Genomic DNA, 23,958 nt, shown 5'->3' with positions numbered 1-23,958 from the left:
ATTTACAGGCAAAGCAATTTTCTGAGCGACTGTGTTATTGAATATAGTACCAGAGGGTATATTAGTACTGGAGCCGTCACCACTTCAAATGGTACTCTAGTAAGACCGAGTTGCAAGAGTTTGTATCACTTTAAAAAACTGAAATTGACAAAATCATTAGCTCCATATGCTAGTGTGGAACCAGGAACTGTGTTTCCACATTGCGTAACTAACAATGGCACAGAGTTTTTAGGAACTTTGCCGACAAAGATGTGTCATGAACTTCTTGTTCCCTTCACAGTCCAGATAATCAATGACAGAGTTTCCCATGGTTATGCAGTTCCCTGCCCCAGAGGACGTTGTGTTGGATCTAATCCAGATTTAATTCCAGGTAACAATGGTACTTATGTGGTTGATCAAATGTTTTGGTTATGTGGGCAGGTCCTCTACCTCAGTCTGCCTAGAGACTGGAGTGGGATTTGTGCTTCTGTAAAGGTCACAGGTCACACTTTCATAGTTTCTGCAGTCCATGAGCCTCACCTGAACCATAGACGTAACCTTATTGATGTCAAGCCACATGATTCCATTTGGGGATCAGATGTTCCTGAAGACCATAAACACTGGAATACTGGGGAAAAGGTAACTATGGCATTGTTTCCCTAGGTGGGAAATGCTAAAACGCTCTCAGAATTAAGACCATTGATTACTGATTAGGTTTATTTTTGAACGCTACAATTAAAGCATTTAAAGGCTATAATGAAGAAATGTCAAGCATGAGACTTATGGTTCTACAAAACAGATTGGTTTTGGACTTATTGGTTGCTCAGGAGGGAGGTGTTTGTAAAATGTTAAATGATACCTGTTGTACATTTATTCCTGACAACACCGATGAAGGTCACAGCGTCACAGAAGCATTACATCAACTTGAAAAGATTCAGCAGGCAATGCAGGAAACCCCAATCTTGGGATTTCTTCTCCTGGTTTGCTTTTGGTTCCTGGTGGCAACTTTTGTTAAAAATAGTGACACCTATTCTTATGGTACTGATCATATGTTGTGTGTTTACTATGTGCATTTTTCCTTGTATTCAATCTATGATTTCCAGAGCAGTGAATGGTTGAGTACAAAGTGTTCTTATGAGTCAAGAATACAACTTGTTATTAAAGGGAGACCAAGATGACTGTAATGATTTTGAAACTGTAATAACTTGAAAAAAAAAAAAAAAGAACTTCTCATCTGAGTGTAAATTGAAAGTGTTATGAAAATGAAGATGTCACAGAAAACTGAAAAGAGATGTGATATTGGATGTGAGATTTTGACATTTATCAATGATAAAAAGGAGGGAGTATGTGAAGGAATTTGTTTTATTATTATCATTGCTTAAATGTATTTGGTTAAATGTTTGTTTAAATGTTAACTCAGATTGACCTTTTTACCTCTTCTGAAAACAGTTGTGTGTTTGTTCATCTGCTTCTCATCCCCCACCCAGGATGAGGGGTTTACGACACACTGTCCTGAGCTGATAAGGGATACTGTTTGAAGTTAGAATCCAACCAAAAGGGTCATTTGACGACACCCCCTAATGAACTTTTTGTCTTTGTCTTGAAAATGTTACCTCCTTCTTGTGTCCTTAATAAAAGCAGCACAGGGAGAGGCAGACCTTTGAGAAGAGAAACGTGGTGGACCTTTTCCAACACATTTGCTCCTCTCCCTCGTGCATGAGAAACTTGATTCTTGTTGTGGTTTGTTGTTTATAATTGTGTTTTTCTTTAATGTCTAGATGCATTTATCTGACATTAAGTCAGCTTAAAAATAACACGTAGTTATCAGACATTTATTTTACTTTCATTTAAATTAATTCAAATAAGTAGGTGTAACTTTGTTGCTGCTCTTAGATCGGCACCGCAAAGGATTGTGGGATACCATTCCCTTTGCCTATCTGGACGGATTTGGGTTTAAGTGTGGGTTTCTGACCAAATGTGTTCAGTTGTTTAGCTGTTTTACTGTGTTTTACAGAGTTATTTGTCCTACTATGTTTAATTCTGTCTCAAAACCATGTAAGAAAACATGCTCAATAGAACAGGTGTGGTATGAAAATCAATAAATGAATGATTAGTTTCATCTTTTTATCTTTTGATTGACCAGGAAAGGTACAATTATGATGTAATAATCCATGCGTAACCACTTTACTCTGACGTGTTAAGACATGTACTTTTGTTGTAAATCTGCTTTTTTAAAGACTGGCTTCTTTCAATCATTTTCATACCAAACCTATAACCAAACCCATGCAAATAAAATAATTCTGTATTTACCCTTGACGATAAACAATGAATACTTTCAGCATCACAAAAGTAACCACACAAAACACCTGCATTAGAACAGGCCTGAACGTGGCCAACCAGCAAACAGAAGAAAGGAAAAGGTGATCATGGTTTACGACAGAACCATCAACAGCAGCGGCGGCAGAAGCAGCAGGTAGACCTTTACTCAGTGAACCTGAAAGAAAATAAAGCGAACATATGAATATGCTGCTATTTGAACAGACATTTAAAAGTGCTTAGTCTAAAGAAAGGACTGATCTAAGACTAACATGTAGTCTAATATCAGTTTTTCAACTACTAGTACTACTACTCCACATACAGAAACATAATCAACACGTGATGCATGATGTGTGCACCTTGGTACTGCTCACTTGGCTGGGTTGGGATTGTTGGTAAACACGTTGGTCCTGTCATCTTCTTCACTACATGTCTCTGCTCTTTAGTAAAAGAAATAAGAAAACAGGTTGCAATCAGAAGTAGTAATTAACACTCAGTGTGTACTTGTGAGTGATTTAATTTTAACTTGTAAAGACAGGAGTTTGGATGGAGAGACTGTCACGGGGATACCCAGGGACAAAAACCCAAGAGCAGGAAAGACAAAAACTCAGATTCTAAATTTAAAAAAAAGGGCTTTTAATGCCTAGAGCAAAAACAGCAAACTTGAAAGAGCAAGTCCAAAAAGACGCTTAGACACAGTACAACAGAAACTCAAACCTTAAATAGGAACCTTTATCATAATGAGATACACCTGTGAGTCTCAGAGCAGGCCTCAGGAAAGGGAGGGCCTCCAGGAGAGGTCACAGCAGAGCAAAGGAAAACCATTACATAACATAACCCCCCCCACGTCCGGCTACCAGACGGACGACGGGTTGACTAGGATGGTCACGATGGAAACGTGTGACCAGGTTCCGATCAACAATGAAACGGTCAGGGACCCATTGGCGATCCGCGGGACGGTATCCCTCCCAGTCCAAAAGGTACTGTATTCCTCTACCCACTCTTCTGGAAGCGAGGAGTGTCTTGACGGTCTATGAAACGAGGGGCTGGAGGAGAAGCTGGAGCGGGTTGAAGAGGAGAGTCTCTGGCTGGCTTGATCTTGCTGACATGAAACACGGGGTGGATCTTTAGAGAGCGTAGCAGGTCCAGTTTCACAGCCACAGGGTTGATTACTTGAGTGTTGGAGTAAGGTCCGATGTAGCGAGGCAGCAGCTTCTTGGACTCTCCTTTTAAGGGAACATCAGCAGAAGAAAGCCAAACCTTGTCCCCCACCTTGTACTTCGGAGCCGCAGACCGCCGACGATTAGGCACTCTTGTGAACCTCTCCTGGTTCCGCAGGAGTTCGTGCCTATATCTCCTCCAGGTTCGCTGACAGCGCCTCACGAAAGCTGCAGGACCAACAGAGGAGGCCAACAGTTCCTGGTGGGGAAATAGAGGGGGTTGATAGCCGTAACATGCTTGAAAGGGGGAGAAACCAGATGAATTGATGAGGGTGTTGTGGGAATACTAAGCCCAAGGAAGCTGAGAAGACCAAGTCCTGGGGTACTTGCTACACATGGCTCGTAAAGTTGTTTCCAGATCCTGGTTGTACCGCTCTACCTGGCCGTTGGTCTAAGGATGGAAGCCTGAACTGAGACTAACCTTAATCCCAAGAAGGTTGCAGAACTCAGTCCAGAAGGCAGCAATGAATTGTGGACCACGATCAGACGTGATGTTCAGAGGAAGGCCATGTAATCGGAACAGATGACGAGACACGAGAACAGCAAGCTCCTTGGCAGACGGAAGTTTTTGTAGGGGTATGGCGTGCACCAATTTGGAAAAACGGTCAATGATGGTGAGTATGACCGTCTTACCTCTTGAGTTGGGCAGTCCAGTGATAAAGTCCATGGCGACGTGGGACCAAGGTCTCAACGGCACAGGTAGGGGGTGTAGCAGACCAGCAGGTGGGGTCCTAGGGATCTTGACACTAGCACATACAGGGCAAGCAGCCACAAAAGTCTTAATATCGGAGGACATAGAAGGCCACCAAAAACGTTGAGCCACAAGTAAAATGGTTCTGGTTACTCCAGGATGACAAGCCAGGCGGGAAGAATGACCCCACTTTAAAACTTGCGTGCGTAATCATGGAGGCACAAACAGGCACCCAGCTGGACAGCCGGCAGGAATGGAGGCAGGATCAGGTATAGATGCCTTTACCTTGTGTTCCAGAGTCCAGCGAGCAGTTCCTAACACAAGGTGAGGGGGAACAATAGTAGTGGCAACAGCAGACTCCTCAGTCTCCTCCTCCCGTTGGAACTGGTGTGGAGGGCGTCTGGCTTGACATTCTTGCTGCCAGGTCGGTAGGATAGAGTGAAATTGAACCGATCAAAGAAGAGGGACCACCTAGCTTGGCGAGGACTAAGACGCTTGGCGGTCCGGATATATTCCAAGTTTTTATGGTCTGTCCAGACCAATAATGGTTGTTCAGCTCCCTCCAAGCAATGGCGCCACTCCTCCAAAGCCAGTTTTACAGCCAACAATTCTCTGTTCCCTATATCATAATTTCTCTCTGCAGGAGTGAGCTTGCAGGAGAAATATGCACAGGGATGGACTTTGTTATCGGACGCCCTCTGAGACAAAACAGCCCCCACCCCAGACTCAGACGCATCAACCTCCACAATACATTGTTTGGAGGGGTCAGGCTGAGTCAGAATGGGGGTTGTAGAGAAACGTCTCTTAAGCTCAGTAAACGCCTTATCGGCCCCCTACTCCCAGATAAAACGTACCTTAGGCGAAGTAAGCCTATGGAGGGGTGCAGCAACGCCACTGAAGCCTCTGATAAAGCGCCTGTAAAAGTTGGCAAATCCCAAGAAGCGCTGGAGCTGTTTACGTCCCGAGGGTACGGGCCACTCCAGAACAGCTTTGACCTTGGCGTTTTCCATCTGAACACTACCTGGGGAAACAACATGGCCAAGGAACCGGGTTTGTATGGTGTGGAATTCTCACTTCTCTGCCTTGCAGTATAACTGATTTTCGAGAAGGCCCTGGAGGACTGCTCGGACGTGCTGCACATGGGAATCGAGATCTGGTGAAAAGATAAGAATATCGTCAAGATATACAAAGACAAATTTGTTGATCATATCCTTTAGAACATCATTAATTAAACACATAGCTGGAGCGTTAGTGAGTCCAAAAGGCATGACCAGATACTCGAAGTGCCCGCTCTGAGTGTTAAAGGCGGTCTTCTACTCATCTCCCTCCCTTATGCGGCTCAGATGGTAAGCGCTTTTGAGGTCCAGTTTAGTGAAGACTTGGGCCCCACTTAACTGGTCAAAGCAGTCTGTAACAGAGGGAGAGGATAAGTGTTTCGGATGGGGATATTGTTTAAACCCCTGTAATCAATGCAGGGCCGCAGACCCCCATCCCGCTTCCCCACAAAGAAGAACCCAGCCCCTGCAGGAGAGGAAGATGGTCTAATGATGCCTGCCTGTAGACTCTCCTGCAGGTAGTCGTTCATAGCCACCTATTCAGGTGGAGACAGGGGGTAGATATGGCCCTTGGGTGGTTGGGTTCCAGGCAAGAGGTCTATAGCACAGTCATACGGGCGGTGGGGAGGCAGAGACCTAGCTCGGAATTTACAAAACACATCACTGAGATCATGGTACACAGGAGGAACGTTACTCAAGTTAGGAGGCTCTGGTGGCTGGAGAACATTCGCAGGAGTACGCACAGCAGCAGACGAGAGACAGTTTAACAAACAGAAAGAGCTCCATGACAGCACCCTTCCGGAAGACCAGTCTAAGTGGGGGGTATGTTTGCACAACCAAGGGAACCCCAAAATAACCTGCGGCTTGAGAGATTCTACAACGTAAAAGCTCATAAACTCAGTGTGGTTTCCAGAAACCAAGACCCTAATGTTAACTGTCCTAGAGGAAACTTTGTGAATGACAGACCCATTGATGGCACGAATGACTAATATGGGAGACAGTGGTTCAACTGAGATTCTGAGTTTATTCACCACCTCCTGAGAAATCAAATCACCATCAGAGCCAGAGTCAATTAAAGTTTCAAATTCCTCTTGTGCTCCTGCACAGGCCACTAAAACTTTGGTAGAAGGCCGTGAGGGTGAAAAAAAGGAGGTTTGATGGCTCACCAGTTCCCTCATTGCTAATGAACCCTGGCGTTTCCCGGGCAGTTACGTACAAAGTGTCCTGATTGACCACAATATAAACAAAGTCCCTCTCCCATGCGGCGGCGGCGCTCTGCGGGGGTGAGACGACCAGCTCCCAGCTGCATGGGTTCCGGGGGAGAAGGATGAGGAGTAGAACCCCGTCGTGGGGTGCTGGGGGTGAGCGAGGGAACTCCCTCTAGAGGCAGTGGGCGGAAGCCGGTGTTGCTGTGCAGAGCACGGCCGCGCTCTCTCATCCTCCGGTCGATACAAACGACGAGATCGATCAGCTCCTCCAAATCCTCCGGAATCTCCCTCGCCGCCAGCTCGTCCTTGAGAACGTCGGAGAGACACTGAAGAAATACATCCACCAAGGCTTCGTCTGCCCACCGGGTGCTGGCAGCCAGCGTACGGAACTCTACGGCAAAATCCGAGGCGCTGAATTTTACAATGTATTTGTTTTACATTGACCTTGTATTACCTTGGTATTGAGATAAATTGTCAGTGGCATGGAATCCCATCTGACCCATGTCCCATTACGTTTAAAACAACAACTTCCATGATTGCTTATGGAAGAAACAGATAAATTTCGGTCGGAGTTTTTAATGAATAGAATGATCAAGGATTTATTTTCCTTTGGTTCATCTGTAACACGTGTGATGACAACGATGCGAGCAAATAAAGTAAGTTTTGTCTAAACAAGTTGTAATCATGCAAGCTGTTAGGTGATGTCACTGGACAGAAAACAGAGTTCCATTGATGGAGAGAGCAGAAAAGATTGGAGCAGTAGCCTGACTGTGGGCTGAATGTCAGAAGTGGGATTTGAACTGACGCCTCTTATGAGACTGCAACCTCAACACAGCGCCTTGGACCGCTCAGCCATCCTGACATGCTCTACTAAAGGAAATCAATGGAAAGTGCAATACAAAGAAGACCTATGTGCTTAACTGCTTGTCTGCTCAGAAGGCAAAAATTGTTTGGTGAAAACAGCCTTTCCTTTCTTAACTGAATTTAGACTACTGAGATGTTTGTCTTGTTGAGTAGCCACGATACTCAACAGTTACAATGTTGTGGAACTCTTGTCTGGTGGCAACACCAGGATGTTCTGCAGTCTACGGTATTGAGGAAACTTTGAGCGTTGATGATGGAAATGAACAGCCACTGTGTTTCAGCTCCACATTAAATGCTGCTTCTTTGACTTCTTTGTTTGCTTTGAAATTTCAAAGGACGTGTCTCTCTCTTTGTGTCCAATATTTACATTTTTATGACTCTGGTAAAATATTTGGATTTGATTGTAAATAGAACAAAGTACAGAGGAACACATAGAGCAAGTGGCAAGTTGGCACATGAGGTGTAAGGCAGCCTGGATAGGAGATCCAGACTTTGATTGAATGAAAGATGGGAGTAATAGTCACCTCTGGCAACCAGTTTCAACTCCCAATGACTTAGTGAAACAGTCAAGCACTTGTAGCCTTCACTCAGGTTTGCAATCACAAAAATGTCAGCTAAATTTGCAATAATCAATGTGCTGTCCTCACAACATGTGACTTGAAGCTGCTAGACAGCCAGCGAACAAATACAAGCATGGCCGGCCATCCCTATACGTGAATTATGCAGCCGGCGGGGAAAAAAAGGCCAAAATCTGGCAACCCATTTCATAGCACGTCCGTACCAACGTGCGCTCTTAAAGTTGTGAAAAAGAATGTTCCCTGCACTTTAATGATCCCCCACTTCAACACACCTGAACAAATCTGGCAACCCAAATAATGACGTTATGCCACTCTTAGCAACGATTGGTCAACATCATTGCATCTGAGCCTGGCACAGTGCGCATTTACCAGCGCATTTTGTCACATTGATCAAAGCGACAACAAGACAACATCATGCCAAAGAGACTTTATCCATCAGGCGCTGAAAAAAGAAAGAAGAAAAAAGATGAAAAACTTCAACATCAATCACAAGGTAAGTTTGGAGGATGTTGGGGCCGTATATTTACATTATCCTGCCTTTCTGTGCAGCTGCACCATTTAGGTAAAATGCTAATTGATTCGAGGTAAAGTTTGCACATAAACAACCCCGTCTGTAGTGATTTCCGATGGAAAACTCAAAAATAATTCAGACACCAAAGCTGATAAATGTTTTAACTCACATTATTGTATTGTTTAATTGTTTTGCTACACATATTTCCTGCGTTCTGCATTTTCCGGGTTATGTCATTACAAAAACTACTTTTTATCTGTTACAGCAAGTCAGGTAGTCTGACTGTTTCAACAATGTGTCTTAAAATCTTGCAATGGCATGAAATATGGAGAATCAAAACTGCCAAATACAAATAGGAAATGAAGTTCTTATTTATAATTGACAAACAAAATAAATATACTAATTTTAAAATAATGAACATACAAAATAATAGATAAAGATGTGTATAAATGCTTATATGTCCACTTATAGCCAAATTATTGTTCACATTTATTATTAATAACTGGGTACATTTTTTCTTATTTGTATTTTGCAGTTTTGGTTCTACATAATGATAATGTTTTGCACAGTTCGTTCTCAGCCGACAGTTTCTTCTGCTCTCAAATAGTATCAAAAAGTATTGGAGGTGGTGCTGCATTCACACCCCAAGATGTTCCTGACATCACTGAAGATGTAATCTCAGGTAATTTTAATAGTTTGTAAAGTAATTTAAAAAAACAGTGTTTGCATAACCCCTTATGTTCATAAACAGCAGCTGAGTATGGAGTCCCAAATTGTTCATAATTAAATAAATAAATATGACCTTGTGCAAATACACAATCAAACAATAAACATCTCTTAAATATATAAAAAAAATCATGAAATTGTGAAAAATCTGCACACAGTTTTTAAATGAACCACTAAACTATTAGTAGGATTCTGCAATAGTTATTTTATTAGCTTTATCGTTGATTATTGTATAATAATAATTCTTCTTTTTTTAGCTGCAGAAGAAACTCCTGTCAACACACCTTTTGTTGAAAGGGAAAACGTTGATGCTGCTGCTGGTAAGTTCAGATCTACCCAATATGGAGCCTTTATCAAACATATTGTTTCATTATTACTTGAATAATAGTCATACATTTGCACACACACACACAAAAGTGAAGGCGCTTCTTTCCAACATTCTGCTTCCAGCGTCACAGCAACTGTTATGTAGATTTGATTTAGAGGTAAGATCGGGCCTAAAAAATCCAGCCAGACACGACACGGGCCCACGGGCATTAAAGCCGAACCCGGGCCGAACCCGACCAATTAACTTGATTTGCAGGCCCGAGCCCGAAGCAAACCCGAAAGTTCAATTTATCCCATAGTATTTTTGGCAGACCAGATTTCTTAAAGGTAAAATAATCTACATATTTTTCTGATCATGAAAGTTATTTTTTTTTCGAACAGACAGTGGTCGCTGCAGCCGCGCGCATAGTCAAGCTCGCTGTTGTGGCATAGAGTTCCGCCGGAAGCGCTGCGCATAGGTTCCGTCTTATGTGATAAATGCATTTGCACAACGAAATAACGCTGGAACACAGAATAAGAGGCCAGACAAAGAGAGTGAAAGAGAGATCTTGATGCGCACTCGCTTCATTACACGGAGAAATACTCCAGCCGCGGTGCCTGTTTGCCTTTTCAGTTCCCCTGTCTTAAGTTTATCCTTGACTTCTTGCTGCTCCATATCAGGGATACCTAAACAAAATAGATGCGGACTTGCGGAGAGAAGATTACATTCACGACACGTGCGCAGAGCTGCGGGTGGCCGGCGCCCCCCTCTTTCTGCTATTTGCTGGACCACAGTGTATGTCAATCAACGGTGGGCTGGTGACTGGTGGGATAGAGGGGGCGGGGTCTACCTGTGTGTGTGTGTGTGTGTGTGTGTGTGTGTGTGTGTGTGTGTGTGTGCGTTCGGTGAACGTTCTCCCTCTGAGTAAGAAGAAGCTGGCTGTGCCTTTCGGTTCGTGCGGTAACCGTTCTGATATACAGGATTAATAAAGAGCTGCTTGACAGCCGCCCGTCTAAGGAGCGTCTTTGCAGCCATTACAATATATTTATTATAAAAGTCAGTGAGAGAGAAGCCCGGCCCGAACCGACCCGAACGTAATGATTGTCATTTAGTGCCCGAATTTTGGGGTGGGTCGGGTTCTGACTCGGGCTTAAGATCTAACCTACCGTAATTTCCGGATTATAGAGCGCACCCGATTACAAGCCGCACCCACCCAGTTTCACATGTTTAACATTGTTTGTACATACACAAGCTGCATCAGTGTACAAGCTGCATGCTTTACACAACATGGTCAGCCTGACAAATCACTTCCTAGCTTCCAAACTGAGTGCCAAGCTATTCATTAGCACACTGTAGGAGCAGATAGCATTGCATCAGCGCATGAGTTTGAATTCACGCACATCTGCCAAACAGCATGGACCTCTATTCTGTTCACAAGTTCCTCAGTTATGTTTTTTTTTTTTTTTTTTTTTTTTTTAACTTATTGACAATCTAGGTATCATACATAAAATTACAAACAGTAACCATATAATCAACATTACATCCCTCAGTTATGATGAGGAAATTTACATCCGCGATTCCCCACTTCCCATGAGTCTTAGGGGCTAAAGGCGGGTCTAACCCCCCGCTCTCCACACTGTTGTCAGTGTCTAAAGAATGAGGAGCAGTGGATGGAGAGGAGAACGGGAGAGCATCTCTCCTCCCACTTGTGTCGCGGCAGCATTATGGGAGTAACAGGGCTGGTTAAAAAAACACACCAGTAAAATAAAGCAGCGGCAACTGAAAAGCGCGCGCCTGAGGGCGATACGCGCGCCTCCGCGCGGCATGTGCGTCAGTAGTTCCCTTCCACAACAAACACTGTAGCTCCGCGGACGCCTCTGCGCTCCGCGCTCGCCAAGCGGGCTCTTTGTCTCCCCTTCCTATCTTCTCCAACACCCCTTGCCAGGGCGGCTCCAAGGAGGAGCGCTTCGTCCCCATTGCGCCGGTGGACCGAGCGAATCGTGTCTGCGCAGAGCAATCGGACTTAATACTGAACGTTTTGTGGATGAGGGGCGGATGCGTTCTTACGTGTGGGAGCCATCAGACTGCCATCGGCCCCGCAGCTCTTTGTGAACGAGCAGCAGGAGAACATGTCTCCAGCTCACACGGAGGCTGTGAGCTTTTCAATGCAAAGTTCCGCTCAGTCCAAACGATCACGTCAATTTGTGTTTCCAGTCGTGTCCCGACAAAATAAAGGCTGATGTTATTCCCACATATTTACGTTCAGCCAAGCTGCAGATTGCAGCTTTTCCCGCATCGATTCATGTTCATCCAGGCTAAATGTTGTTAGTGCTTGTTAGCCTTCACCTAACCATACTTCGTTCTGGCAGAAAAAAGCACTGACCACACAGATTAAAAATAAAATGAGCGAACAAGCGCTTCATAATAACCATAACATAGCAATAATAAACGTACGTTTAAAAGATCATCTCGTATATTACGGAGCTGCTAATAGATGGACTAGTGTCACAATGACTCTGATGTAAATTCACTCCTGAGCATGCGCCGTTCTCTCCGTTGCGCAAACCCGTTGGTGATGGTGGATTTTTTCACATTGCTTTTAAGGATTGCTTTTAACTTGAAAGCTGCATCATATTGTAGTGGCGATCACGTGCACGTTGGGTCTAATGGCACCGAAGGATTCTGGGATGCGGCCGGGCATGCGTGTTTCGTTTTGTTGAACCATGACTGAAATGTCTAAGACCTGAAGTCAAGTCCACGCTGTTTGGCTACTTAGAGGTGTGTTGAAAACTATATGCTTTGATGCTTGGAGTTGGATAGAGTATTCAACCCATGCTCAGAGTCTGCAAATATGTTCATGGTGGCCGTCAATTAAATCCATAAATCAGCCGCATCACTGAATAAGCTGCAGGGCTGCAAGCGCAGGAAAAAAGTTGCTGGAAAGTCTGGAATTTACGGTATAATTTGATTAGACTGTTCAACTTTTCACTGTTTGCTTTTGTTGAAGTTATGTATCTCATGTTCCAGGGGCTCCAAGAGAGGTGTGTATAGAAAAGGAGCCTACTGGATCCAAAATTCCACCTATCTCAAATCCAATTGGTCCAGCTGAATGGCCAACCACACTCTCTGATCCAGTAAGAATGGCTTTTGTGCAAAGAGGTCCTTTAAAGACTGAGAAAGCCTTTGACTTTACAAAATCCCCCTCATTGAGCTGTTGTGTTCTTTATTTTGGATTGTTTAATCATTATTTGGTTTGCTATTAAGTTGCTGTTTTTAATAAGTTGGAGTTTTGTGAATGTCATTTGTTGAGTGCCCAATGTTACATAAATGTTGCTGCTGAAGAATTGCATACAGTATATTGCCTGCATGCTGGATGCACATTTAATGGTGCCAAACCAATTTAAAAGTGCAAAGAAAAACATTTGAATGACAAATGTACAAATACACTGACCAAAAATATAAACGCAACACTTCTGTTATTGCTCCCATTTTTTATGGTATGAACTCAAAGATGTGAAACCTTTTCCACATACAAAAAATAACCAGTTCTCTGAAATATTGTTCACAAATCTGCCTAAATCTGTGATAGTGAGCACTTCTCCTTTGCCTAAACAATCCATCCCACCTCACAGATGTGCCATATCAAGATGCTGATTAGACAGCATGATTATTGCACAGCATAAGATAAATGTCCACCAACCCTTAAAAGTCCATCCTTGTCCAAAACTGGATTAAGCTTCACAAGACTGTCATTGTTTGCAGTTTGACTACCTTTAAGGTTTCTGAACGTCCCTTGGGAAGTTTCGCGTTGAACAGCTTGAATGATAACAACTTCTGCTTGCTCAAGTTCTGCAATGCTCAGCGTTCCAGTGTAATCCTTTAACTTTTTCTTAAAGAATGATGCATTAAAGAACTTTTCAAAGCGCTGAGATCCCAGCTGTGTTTCTGATGTTGTAGTCAGAAGTGTAGTGATTTCTGGACGTAACTCTTTATCCGATCCTGGTTCCACCAAAGAAAAAACACTTGCTTGGTGTGACTTTGAAATTTGTTCAGAGTAGAGAAAAGGGGGACCAGAAAACCAGATGCTTGCCTGCAGCTCAGAGACTCGAACAGATCGGGTCGCTTGGTCGGCTGGATTTAATGAAGTCATTGGATGCTAATGAATGAGGAGTCAAGTCATTGCATTAGAACAATCGGTCTGACGGCTTAGCTGTAATGCACAGTGGGCATCTTGCTGCACTTACCAACACCTTTCCTGAAGTCAAGAACAAGAAAAACACCTCAGTAGTCTAAATTCAGTTAAAAAAGAGAAGGCGGTTTTCACCATTTTTCACCAAGATGAGATGATGTAAACAACTTCACTTTAGTACAGATTTGTTCCTAAATGTTTTCCTCTCATTTTTTAATAACCAAGTAAAGCCAATAAAACATAATAATCTTATAAATAAAAAACAATCATTTACTATCTTGGAAGTAGCAGTGTGTATTTTAGGGTCTGTAATCATAAGCGATGACTCTAAGCCCCTCCCCCGCCCTCTACTGCTTTTCCTCTCAGGGTCTGCAGCTACGTGTTGGTGAAAAAGCGGGGGGGGGGTCGAGATTGTGCCCCGGTCAACCGCCCTGTTACTGCTAAAGAGACCTGCCTTTACATTTACGGTTAGAAAGTATCACTAATAGTTTCAAAAACGCAGCCTTGGGCTGCTCTACTAGTATGCAAAACAAGCTAGCAATTACTCAAAATGACTAATTTGCTGGCAAAAAACAAAACCACGAGGCATTGTTAAGGCAAGTAACTTTGTGGACCAATGTCAAAACTATTTTAAAAGATTTAATTCAAGTAAAAAAGTTTGAAAACTTTACTTACCAAAGCCAGGCAACGTCGTTCAACCCGCTCCTTGTTCCATCTGCAGTGAAAGTTAAGCACGTGGTTCTGGTCTTAAAATGGCGGGTGCATGGTGTGCGCATGCGCAGATCAGATGACGTCATTGCAGGTTGGATGAACATAATTTTTTTTAAGTTATATTTAACAATTTAACAACGTTGTTTTTAGAAGGAAAAAATATATGTTTGAATTACTTAAATTAATTAGGTAGAACCGAAAAATGTGATAAAAATAATAAAAATGAACTAAAAACATATTTGAAGCATTTACTAGAGCAGTGTTTTTCAACACTAGTGCGCCGTGGGAGATGGTCAGGTGTGCCGTGGGAAATTGCCCTCATTAACTGATCTAGAAACATTTACATTACCATCTCCAGGATATCAGCTCTTTGTTCATCCAAACAGGCCCTGATAAAACACTGAGAAGTTAGGAATATGAAAGATCGTAAAATACTTTTTTCTTTGTGTTTATTTGATTCTATTAAAGACATTTTGATAAGAATGACGGTACCGCGATTTAGCCGTAGCTTCAGCTGTTTGCGGAAAAGTCTTTAACTATCTCCACCAATCATTCTTGGAGGCTTAATCACATGTCATCAGTCTGACCAATCAGAAGTGGTTAAAGTCTTCACTTGTTCAGATTCTGCTCATAAAGTCTCTCAGTTCCAACAAAAATACCATCTTAAGGTGTAGACCATACCTCTTTAAATCAGATGGTTTACACCCCAACAATAGTGGTTCCCGTCTTCTCAGCATGAGCATTGATCTCACCCTCCGTTCTTTCAAAACCATATCCAGCTGACGGTTGAACCAGGACATCCACACCCCTGACTCATCATTCTCTGCCATTCAGCATCACATACCAGTCCGCATCACCAATAGACAGTCAAATCATTTGCATTCATATCCACGTGCCTCGCGTGTTTGTTGTCTCCGACCAATTCACACATCAGTCGCAAAACCTACGACAAGCACACATCAGATTGTACCCACAACCATGAAGATGGCTCTTTTAAATGTCAGATCACTTTTAAATAAGTCTTTTATCATTAATGATCTGATTTTAGACCATGATTTAACCTGTTTGTTTTTAACTGAAACCTGGCTTGGCTCTGATGCACCAGCTATTCTCACTCAGGCTTTTCCACCTAATTTTAACTTTTTATTTTCAATCAGGGAAGGAAAGAAAGGTGGAGGTACAGCATCGATTGCTCACAAAAGAATTTTATCTGAAAATATTTTACTTGGTAAATATTGTTCATTCGAGCATCATGCTTTTGTCTTTGGAGACCCTCCTGTTTTAACTGTCACAGTATACAGACCACCAACCCCTCCTTCCTGTTTTATCCAAGAATTTTCGGAACTTTTATCATCTCTTCATATTAGGTACAATAGGATTTTAATTACTGGTGATTTTAATTTGCATGTTGACAATCATGATGATATCTATGCCTGTGAGTTTCTAAATCTTCTAAACAGCATGGATTTTCAGCAGCATGTCACACAGCCGACTCACAACAGAGGACACACCCTGGACCTTGTCATTACCTATGGTCTGTCCACTGGGGTGTCCTCTGTTGTTGACTTGGCCATATCAGACCATTATTGTGTGTTTTTTACTGTCACCAGTGAAATCCAGCAGGAAGCGTCAGTGAGAACTGTGAGGAAGCGGTATTTAACTCCTGAAGTGGCTGCAAGTTTTATTGATGTTTTTAAGCAAACTCCTGCTCAGATTTTACCTGCACCCTGTGATTTTATTGTTGATCATTTTAATAACAGACTTCAGTCTTCCATAGATGCAGTGGCTCCACTCAAAACAAAAACATTAAGAGCCACTCCTAAAATGCCATGGAAGACTGACGACATTAAGGGTCTGAAGCAGAACTGCAGGAGAGCAGAGAGGAAATACCGGAAGACAAATTTAATCATTCATAAAGACATTTTTAAAGAACAACTCAAAATCTACAATAACTCAGTCAAACGGGCCAGAACCTCCTATTTTTCAAAAATCATTTCAGAAAATAAAAACAACCCCAAATTTCTTTTTAAAACAATTGATATTTTAATAAACAAAGACTTCAACAAGTCCTCCATGCCATCATCTAATGCTGCATGTGAGGACTTTGCAGACCACTTCATGGGTAAAATCAATGCTATAAGATCAAACATGTCATCTATGCAGTACACGGATCTTAACAGACCACCAGCATTGTTTTTACCAGAAGAAACACTGGGGAGTTTTGTCCTGGTTGATGCAGAGATGCTTGGTCGAGTTGTATCCCAAGTAAACACTACAACCTGCCTTTTAGATCCCATTCCCACTTCACTTTTTAAAACATTTTATGGATTCTTTGAGTCAGAGCTTTTAAATATAGTAAACTGCTCTCTTCAGACGGGGGTCTTCCCCTCTGCCTGTAAGATGGCGGTGGTGAGGCCCCTTCTGAAGAAGAGTCAATTAGATCCAAAAAATCTGGATAACTATAGACCCGTATCCAACTTACCATTTTTAAGTAAAATAATAGAAAAAAGTGTCGCTACTCAACTGCATGAGTTTTTAAATGCCCAAAAAATTTTAGAAAAATATCAGTCTGGTTTTAGGAAAAGCCATAGTACAGAAACGGCTCTTTTAAAGATCGTTAATGATCTAAGATTAAACTACGACTCACAGAAACTTTCTGTTCTGGTGTTGCTGGATCTTAGTGCCGCTTTTGATACAGTAGATCACCAGATTTTATTAGACAGACTTAGGAGTCTAGTGGGCCTCTCTGGAAATGTTCTTAAGTGGTTTTACTCTTACCTGACAGATCGACACTTTTATGTAAGTATGGATACGTGCTCTTCAAGAATCCACGAAATAAGTTGTGGGGTTCCCCAAGGGTCGATTTTAGGGCCAATACTTTTTAATTTGTATATGTTGCCTCTTGGGGAGGTCATCAGGAGACACGGCGTTGACTTTCACAGCTATGCTGATGATACACAGCTTTACATCGCCGTGTCTCCTGATGACCTTGAACCTGTCAACACTCTTTTAAACTGCATTTTAGATATAAAGTTGTGGATGGCAGAAAATTTCTTACAGCTCAACCAGGACAAAAGTGAAGTTTTAATCATCGGTTCTGAAGACAAGAGAGAGATGATTTTACCACATCTTCATAATTTTAAACCTTCTCAATGTGTGAGAAACCTGGGCGTACTTTTTGACTCTGAGCTAAATTTTATCCCACACATTAAAAATGTCGTTAAGACAGGATTTTATCATCTCAAAAACATTGCCAGAGTCCGCCCGTTCCTCTCTCTTGCCAGCACAGAGGTACTAATGCATGCTTTTATTTTCAGTCGTTTAGATTATTGTAATGCCCTGCTCTCTGGTTTACCCAAAAAGTCTCTTTCAAACTTACAACTTCTACAGAACTCAGCGGCACGAGTTCTGACGAGGACCAGAGGGCGAGAACACATTACACCGGTTTTAAAATCGCTGCATTGGCTCCCTGTGCGTTTCAGGATTGATTTTAAGATTCTTTTAATGGTTTATAAATGTTTTTATGGTCTTGGGCCTTCTTATTTAAATGATATTCTTTTAAAATATGAGCCCTCGCGGACCCTGAGGTCCTCCGGTGCTGGCCTCTTAGTTGTTCCCAAGGTGAGGACCAAAACTTATGGTGAGGCTTCGTTCTGCCATTATGGTCCTCGCCTGTGGAACGGCCTTCCGGAGAACCTCAGGGCCGCAGAGACTGTAGAGGTTTTTAAGAAGAGGCTCAAGACCCACCTTTTTAATTTAGCTTTTAGTTGATTTTAACTGCTAATTTATTCTATTAGTTTTAGTATAGGCTATTTTATGTATTTATTTTAATTTTACGCATCTTATTTTCAATTTTATGTTTTTAATTTTAGCATCTTATGATTTTAGCCCCAGTGTTTCTTGAGGGGTTCTTTTCCTCCAGGGATGCCGGCTTGGTCAGCGGTTGTTGCTGCAGTTGTTGCCCTTGCTGGGGCGGCTGGGGTCTAATTTTACAGCTTTTGGCTGTGAGGGGGACCCCGGTGTTGTCCCGGTCTGGGTGGGCACTGTGGCGATGTTCCGGTGGCCAGGCTGGCTCCTGGTATGAAAGGATTCCCAGATACTTTTTCCTCACAGCAGAGCCAAGCCATACTTGTTTGTTTGTTTATTTATTTATTTATTTATTTATTTATTTATTTATTTATTTATTCTTTTACAGTTACATAGTCATATTTCATTGTACGTGGGAGCCATGGGTCATGTGGTTTAATGGAGGGGAGTGGGAAGGGTGAAGGGTGGGTTGGGGTTTTTATTGTAATGTTGTGTGTTTACTGTTTTTAGTGTTAAAGCGCTTCGAGCTGCACAAAGTGCATGAGAAGCGCTATTTTATAAATAAAGTTTGATTTGATTTGATTTGATTTGAATAAAGTTTGAAGCTCGTCTTTAGCAGTGTAGCCTTCCACAGAATCCGGTGTCAGACCGTGGAACGTGTGAACTAAACCATGAAGCTCAGAGAAGCGAATCGGTTTGCCCTTTTGTGGCAGTTTTCACACGACATCTCCCATAATGCATTGGGTTAAAGTGACAGCGTCTCAGCGCACAATGAGTCTTTCTTTTTAAACGTCTTGAAACCACAACAAACACGCATCAAACAGTTTTTAAATCTTTTAACTTAACTTTTATTACATCTTTTAGAAAAAAACAGCTGCAACATCCAGCTTTGTCTGCCACAATCATCACAAAAATGCATGTGAGTTTGCAGAGGGCCTGTAGTCAATACAGACTATTTTTTATTTTTTTTTTCATTTATCGATGCTGGTGCGCCGCCGGATTTTTGTCAAGGTTAACGTGTGCCGTGGCTCAAACATGGTTGAAAAACATTGTGCTAGAGGCCAGAATCACTTTTTTCAGTGTAGAACTTTCCGAGAAGTCTCCGCAAAGAACCAGAGTGCATAGATACTAGATTGGTGAATATAGACCATGATACATTGCGTTTGAGCAATTCTTTTGAGAAAATCAGAGCAGTTTGACAGTCGCTTCTTCTCATGTTTTGAGTTCTATAGGAACAAAGTTTCACAGGTAGACGTTCGGAGCATAGTTACCACATACGTGACAAGAGTCTCCAGACACTCCGATTTTTGGGAAGAAGCCGCCTAAAAAGCGCTGAAGCTCTCAGCACCATGGAGAGCAGCCTTCAACTGACAGACAGCACTTGAACAGAAGAAACTCTTAAACTGACAGATATCAGCAACTGCAAAGTAATTCTCTTTTAGCGCCATTTATATTAAAACTTTTCTTCAATTTGTTTGAATTTTCTTGATATTTTAACCACATTTTCAAATTTACCGTCAATTGTGTGTAAACAGACTTTGCAAAGTTGTACAGATCTGTTTTAGCGCGACTTTTTATGTCATAAAATCTGCAAAATCTGACACAATGTGTAATGACTTTAAATCTCCACTAGAGAGTGCTCACATGATGTTGTAATCTTCAGTGTGAACTTCATAATAAAAGGAAGTTGTCTAACATTCAACAAAGATGTAATAGTTCTAGGAGAATAAAAGTTTGATCTTTAGTCTTTGAGGACAAAGGAGTTTGCAATGAAGGAAGGTTTGTCTTTGACTGTCTGCTCACGGATCAGAACAGTTCTGCTCTTGCTCTAAAGATGCATCATGGTAACGGTCCTGAAACTGAGTCCTGACATTTATATAAAAATATATTAAAATATTTATATCAAATGTCTATAAAAATTAAAACAAAATTTCTGCAAACACAAATTCTGTGGAGCTTCGATGTCCTCCATTATACTTAAGATTCCCTATTACTGTCAAATGATTTCATTTTCTTCAGAGTTAACAGTTTGATTCCTTAACAACGTGAACTTTTTACACAAAGATTACAGGAACACTTGTTTATTTTTGTTGACTTAGTGTGACATTTTCAAGCTTTTATCTTAACCTAATAAAATTGAGAACTAACAAGGTAATCCATAAATACTGAGGTTTCATCACAGGTGTGTCAATCAAAATGTGAATCCAGCTGATCTGAGGAGAAAGACAATCAGCTGTTATGAACAGCAGCTGTGTTTCCTGCAGGAGGAACTTTTTTAAGCTCCTCTTGTTTGTTGGCTTCTCATTCGGTGTCTGAAAAGATGGGAGCTCAGTCGGTTGTGGCCCTTTGTGTTTTGGCTGTTCTCCTTAGCAAAGGTATGTAGGTTTATTGGAAGGAGAATTCACTGCAGATTGAATTTTGTTTTTCATAAACCATCAAAACAAACATTAAAACAATGTTTCTCCTCAGGTTTAAGCTTGCCAGTTGCTAGAGAAAGCCAGGATACAAACCATAAAAAGATTGGAAGAGGAGCTGGTGAGACTTAATGCTAGCAAAAGTATATACAGAAAATTCTTGAGTGGATGTTTACTACCTTCTTTTCCTCCCCCAAAAGATTTGGCTTTAGAGAACAGCTTTGAAATCCTACAGTCACTGGATTCCAGGTTGGAAAATATGGTTAAAGGTGAGAATTTGTAAAAATCAACAAATGCAAATGTTAAAATAAACTTTCAAGGTCTTAAAAGTAAAAATTTGTTTTGTTAGTACAACTGGAAACCAATGAGGTGGAAGCCCATATAACGCTCAATCAAGACCAGACTGGCGACAACCAGACTGTGTCCGACGCCGCCAGCAACCAGACTGTGTCCGACGCCGCCAGCAACCAGACTGTGTCCGACGCCGCCAGCAACCAGACTGTGTCCGACGCCGCCAGCAACCAGACTGTGTCCGACGCCGCCAGCAACCAGACTGTGTCCGACGCCGCCAGCAACCAGACTGTGTCCGACGCCGCCAGCGTCGTACTGCCAGAAGACGCCGCCAGCAACCAGACTGTGTCCGACGCCGCCAGCAACCAGACTGTGTCCGACGCCGCCAGCGTCGTACTGCCAGAAGACGCCGCCAGCAACCAGACTGTGTCCTTCAGCCTTCTTCAATAAATGTTTCTTACATCTTAATGAATTTTTGTTTTTCTCACATTTGGGCAGGACCTCAAAAGACAACATTGGCTTCCTCATTATGGCAGGTCACACAGACAGGTTTTAAATTGAATTTAAATTTTAAGGGTCAAATTGATCCCAAGGATAATAGGAGGGTTAAATTGAGTAGATTATATGAAGACTTAAGTTGAATCCCTGGACATTTTGGGAAATCCAATCAACCTTGTAAATACGGTGGTTCCGGGTTACACAGCAGGATGCGTGGCGTGCCTCTCTGCGAATACAACTATCTTCAAATTACTTAAAAAGTGGATTTTATCCAAAAAAGAGAGCTCACAATGCCCCCGAAGAAAACCCAGGAATACGAAGACCTCAAAGTCTCTTGACATTATTCAAGAAACTCTGAAAAGTTTTATGGACAAAGTGTCCGCTAAGCTAACGCCACTTTGGGAAATGATGGAAGAGTTCCGAAGATTGTGGGCTCAAAACGAGCAGCGAGAAAATCGGGTCCATTCTGCAGAAAAGACTTGATGTGGAACAGCAAGTAAGGATGATTGTCATTATCATTGGAGTACCAATCAAGCCCCGAGCGAGGCTAACAGCGGGCGCTAACACTGCTAATGCTAGCGCCAGTGTAGCTAGCAGTGCTAATACGGAGATCGGTGCAGAATCTCTGGTACTCCAAATGGAAACATTTCTCATATCTAAAGGGATTTCCCTGGATCTCGATACCATCGAGACAGGCCACCTGCTCCCCAGGAAGGAGACAGATAAACCAGCAATCTTCATTAGGTTTGTGAATCACAAACACAAGCTAGCTTTGATGACCCAAAGGAAACACTTGAAAGGTTCGGCTGCTTATCTGAACGACCATCTGACCAGAAGGAATGCTGAAATCTCAAAACATTCACCGCTTCTCAGGAAGCGTAAGCAGTTTGAGAACACTTGGGTTAAAAGCTGCAGGATTTACGTCAAACCGATCGGTCCACCGGACCGGGCCTTCCACTCCCTTTCAAGCAACATTTATTGTCTAATTATCCTAAGTTTGATTAGTTACTGTATGAATGTATAACTGATGATTATATTGCTTTTGTGTATTATTTCTACTTAATTGCTTGAAATAAACCAATTCAATTCATTTCAAAATACAGTGATAAAATATTGTTTTTGAATTAATATATTCTCTGTTTAAAAATTGCTGACCATTAAAATCGTTTAATGAAAAATGTTCATTTATGTAAAAATACAAATATTTAGCTGGAAACCACAGGGAATCAAACCCCAACATGCTAAGCATGTGCACCATTACCAGTGTCTTTTGCTTTTTGATCAGACCAAAGGCAAAACCTGAATTTAATTTTGCAGGTGTATTAAGTCATCATCCCATCAAATTATTTAAATAAAAATTAAACTTCCATGTCAAACTTAATCTTTTTGAAGATGTACGGTCCCCAACCACAAGGCTGGTCCGCTGAAGAAATATTCAATACCGTACTCATGAGTCTGAACTATCTTGTATTTTGAAAAATGACCGGAAAAGTCATTTTTTCCCAGTAAAAAACAAAAAAGCAATTAAAACAGGTCATTTTGCTCAGCTTTATGGTTTAATATATGTTTATTTTTGTGTATGTATCCGCCCTGTCGTTTCATTTGAACAATTGATGTACAGTTTCATCTTTGTTTTTTACTGTGTCACCTGTGTTCCGAATGAATAAATAGTGTAAACAAAGGAATGCTGGGAAATTAGCACCGCTTCTGCACCACAAACCAGAATCAAATTTCTAATGAGCTCCTGCTGCTCTGCAGAAAATATGTTTTAAAAAAAAACAGAATTTTCCATTTTGGCTAAAAACTAAACAATCATAATTAAAAGACCACTGGGAAGGATTCTACAGTAGAAAAATATAGTTGGAGTGGGCGTTTGCTTGCTCCACAGCTCTACCAAGTGGACAGAAAATGTACTAGCAATACAGAGAGTTAAAAAACATGATGGGGTCCATTACTTGCGAATCTCATCTCCTCCTCCTGTTTTATTTGTTTTGTTGTCTATCCTTCAGTTTAAGTTCAGCATGGCGACATCTGTGCTAGAGCTGTTGAGGGAGGCTGCAGATGTCTTCCAACAGCAAAACCAGCAGGAAACAGCACGAGACGATCTTCTAAATGTGATTCTTATTTTGCTATGATTACAATTAACTGCCTGTTGGCTCATAACTTTTTTAATCTGTGTGGCCAGTGCTTTATTCTTGGCTGAACTGACCCGGAAGTAGGGTTAGGGTGAGGCTAATACGTACTAACAACATTTATCTATGGATGTAGTTAAAATTTATGCGGACAATACTGCTATGTGCATCTTGGCTGCAAGTAAATATGTGGGAGTAACATCAGCCTTTATTTTGTCTGGACACGACTGGAAACACAAATTCACACGATTGTTTACATGCTTTCTCAGGACTATGTTGAGCAGCATTCTGCACTCAAAAGGAGCCTCCGCCAGCTCAAACACCGTCCCAAAGCCGCTCCTCTGCTCAGAAACACGGTTCTCCTGAGTCCAGCAGCCGGACGGACTGCGGACCAAAGCCTCCTGCAGAACAGAACACCATAACAAAGCACCCTCCCCTGCCTGCAAACACGAAGCTACGAG

At 42.0% G+C, this 23,958-nt stretch overlaps 1 protein-coding gene and 1 long non-coding RNA gene across 4 annotated transcripts in view; one reads left to right on the top strand and one right to left on the bottom strand.

Annotated features, from left to right (window-relative positions):
• The window catches only part of LOC144981569 (uncharacterized), a 55,775-nt gene extending 41,359 nt beyond the window's left edge, over positions 1 to 14,416 (bottom strand). The window contains exons 1-4 of one of the 3 annotated variants that reach the window (XR_013647166.1): positions 14,320 to 14,416; positions 5,061 to 5,359; positions 2,670 to 2,735; positions 2,346 to 2,473 (exon numbers count right to left, since the gene is read on the bottom strand). This is a non-coding gene — a long non-coding RNA (uncharacterized LOC144981569). Of the gene's footprint in view, positions 1 to 2,265; positions 2,474 to 2,669; positions 2,736 to 5,060; positions 5,615 to 14,319 lie in introns of those variants that run through there. The other 2 variants (XR_013647164.1, XR_013647165.1) reach the window with 2 other exon arrangements.
• Positions 14,417 to 20,378: 5,962 nt separating this feature from the next.
• Positions 20,379 to 21,335, top strand: LOC144981482 (uncharacterized). Its single transcript, XM_078929551.1, has 4 exons — positions 20,379 to 20,537; positions 20,632 to 20,697; positions 20,777 to 20,845; positions 20,926 to 21,335. Exons 1-4 carry the CDS (start codon positions 20,483 to 20,485, stop codon positions 21,315 to 21,317), a joined length of 582 nt encoding a protein of 193 aa, XP_078785677.1. The 5' UTR covers positions 20,379 to 20,482; the 3' UTR covers positions 21,318 to 21,335.
• The last annotated feature ends 2,623 nt before the right edge of the window (positions 21,336 to 23,958 follow it).

The sequence above is a fragment of the Oryzias latipes genome, chromosome 13 (assembly GCF_053564925.1).
Source record: "Oryzias latipes strain Hd-rR chromosome 13, Olatipes_Hd-rR_3.1".
In the NCBI taxonomy this organism is placed as follows: domain Eukaryota; kingdom Metazoa; phylum Chordata; class Actinopteri; order Beloniformes; family Adrianichthyidae; genus Oryzias; species Oryzias latipes.
This window is presented reverse-complemented; position numbering and strand designations above follow the sequence as displayed.

What these genes read in the sequence shown, in the direction of transcription:
- LOC144981482 (XM_078929551.1), top strand. Translation starts at nt 20,483, where the DNA reads ATGGGAGCTCAGTCGGTTGTGGCCCTTTGTGTTTTGGCTGTTCTCCTT. An exon ending in GGCTGTTCTCCTTAGCAAAG is followed by an intron (nt 20,538 to 20,631) that starts GTATGTAGGTTT and finishes GTTTCTCCTCAG; the next exon opens with GTTTAAGCTTGCCAGTTGCT. An exon ending in AAAGATTGGAAGAGGAGCTG is followed by an intron (nt 20,698 to 20,776) that starts GTGAGACTTAAT and finishes CTCCCCCAAAAG; the next exon opens with ATTTGGCTTTAGAGAACAGC.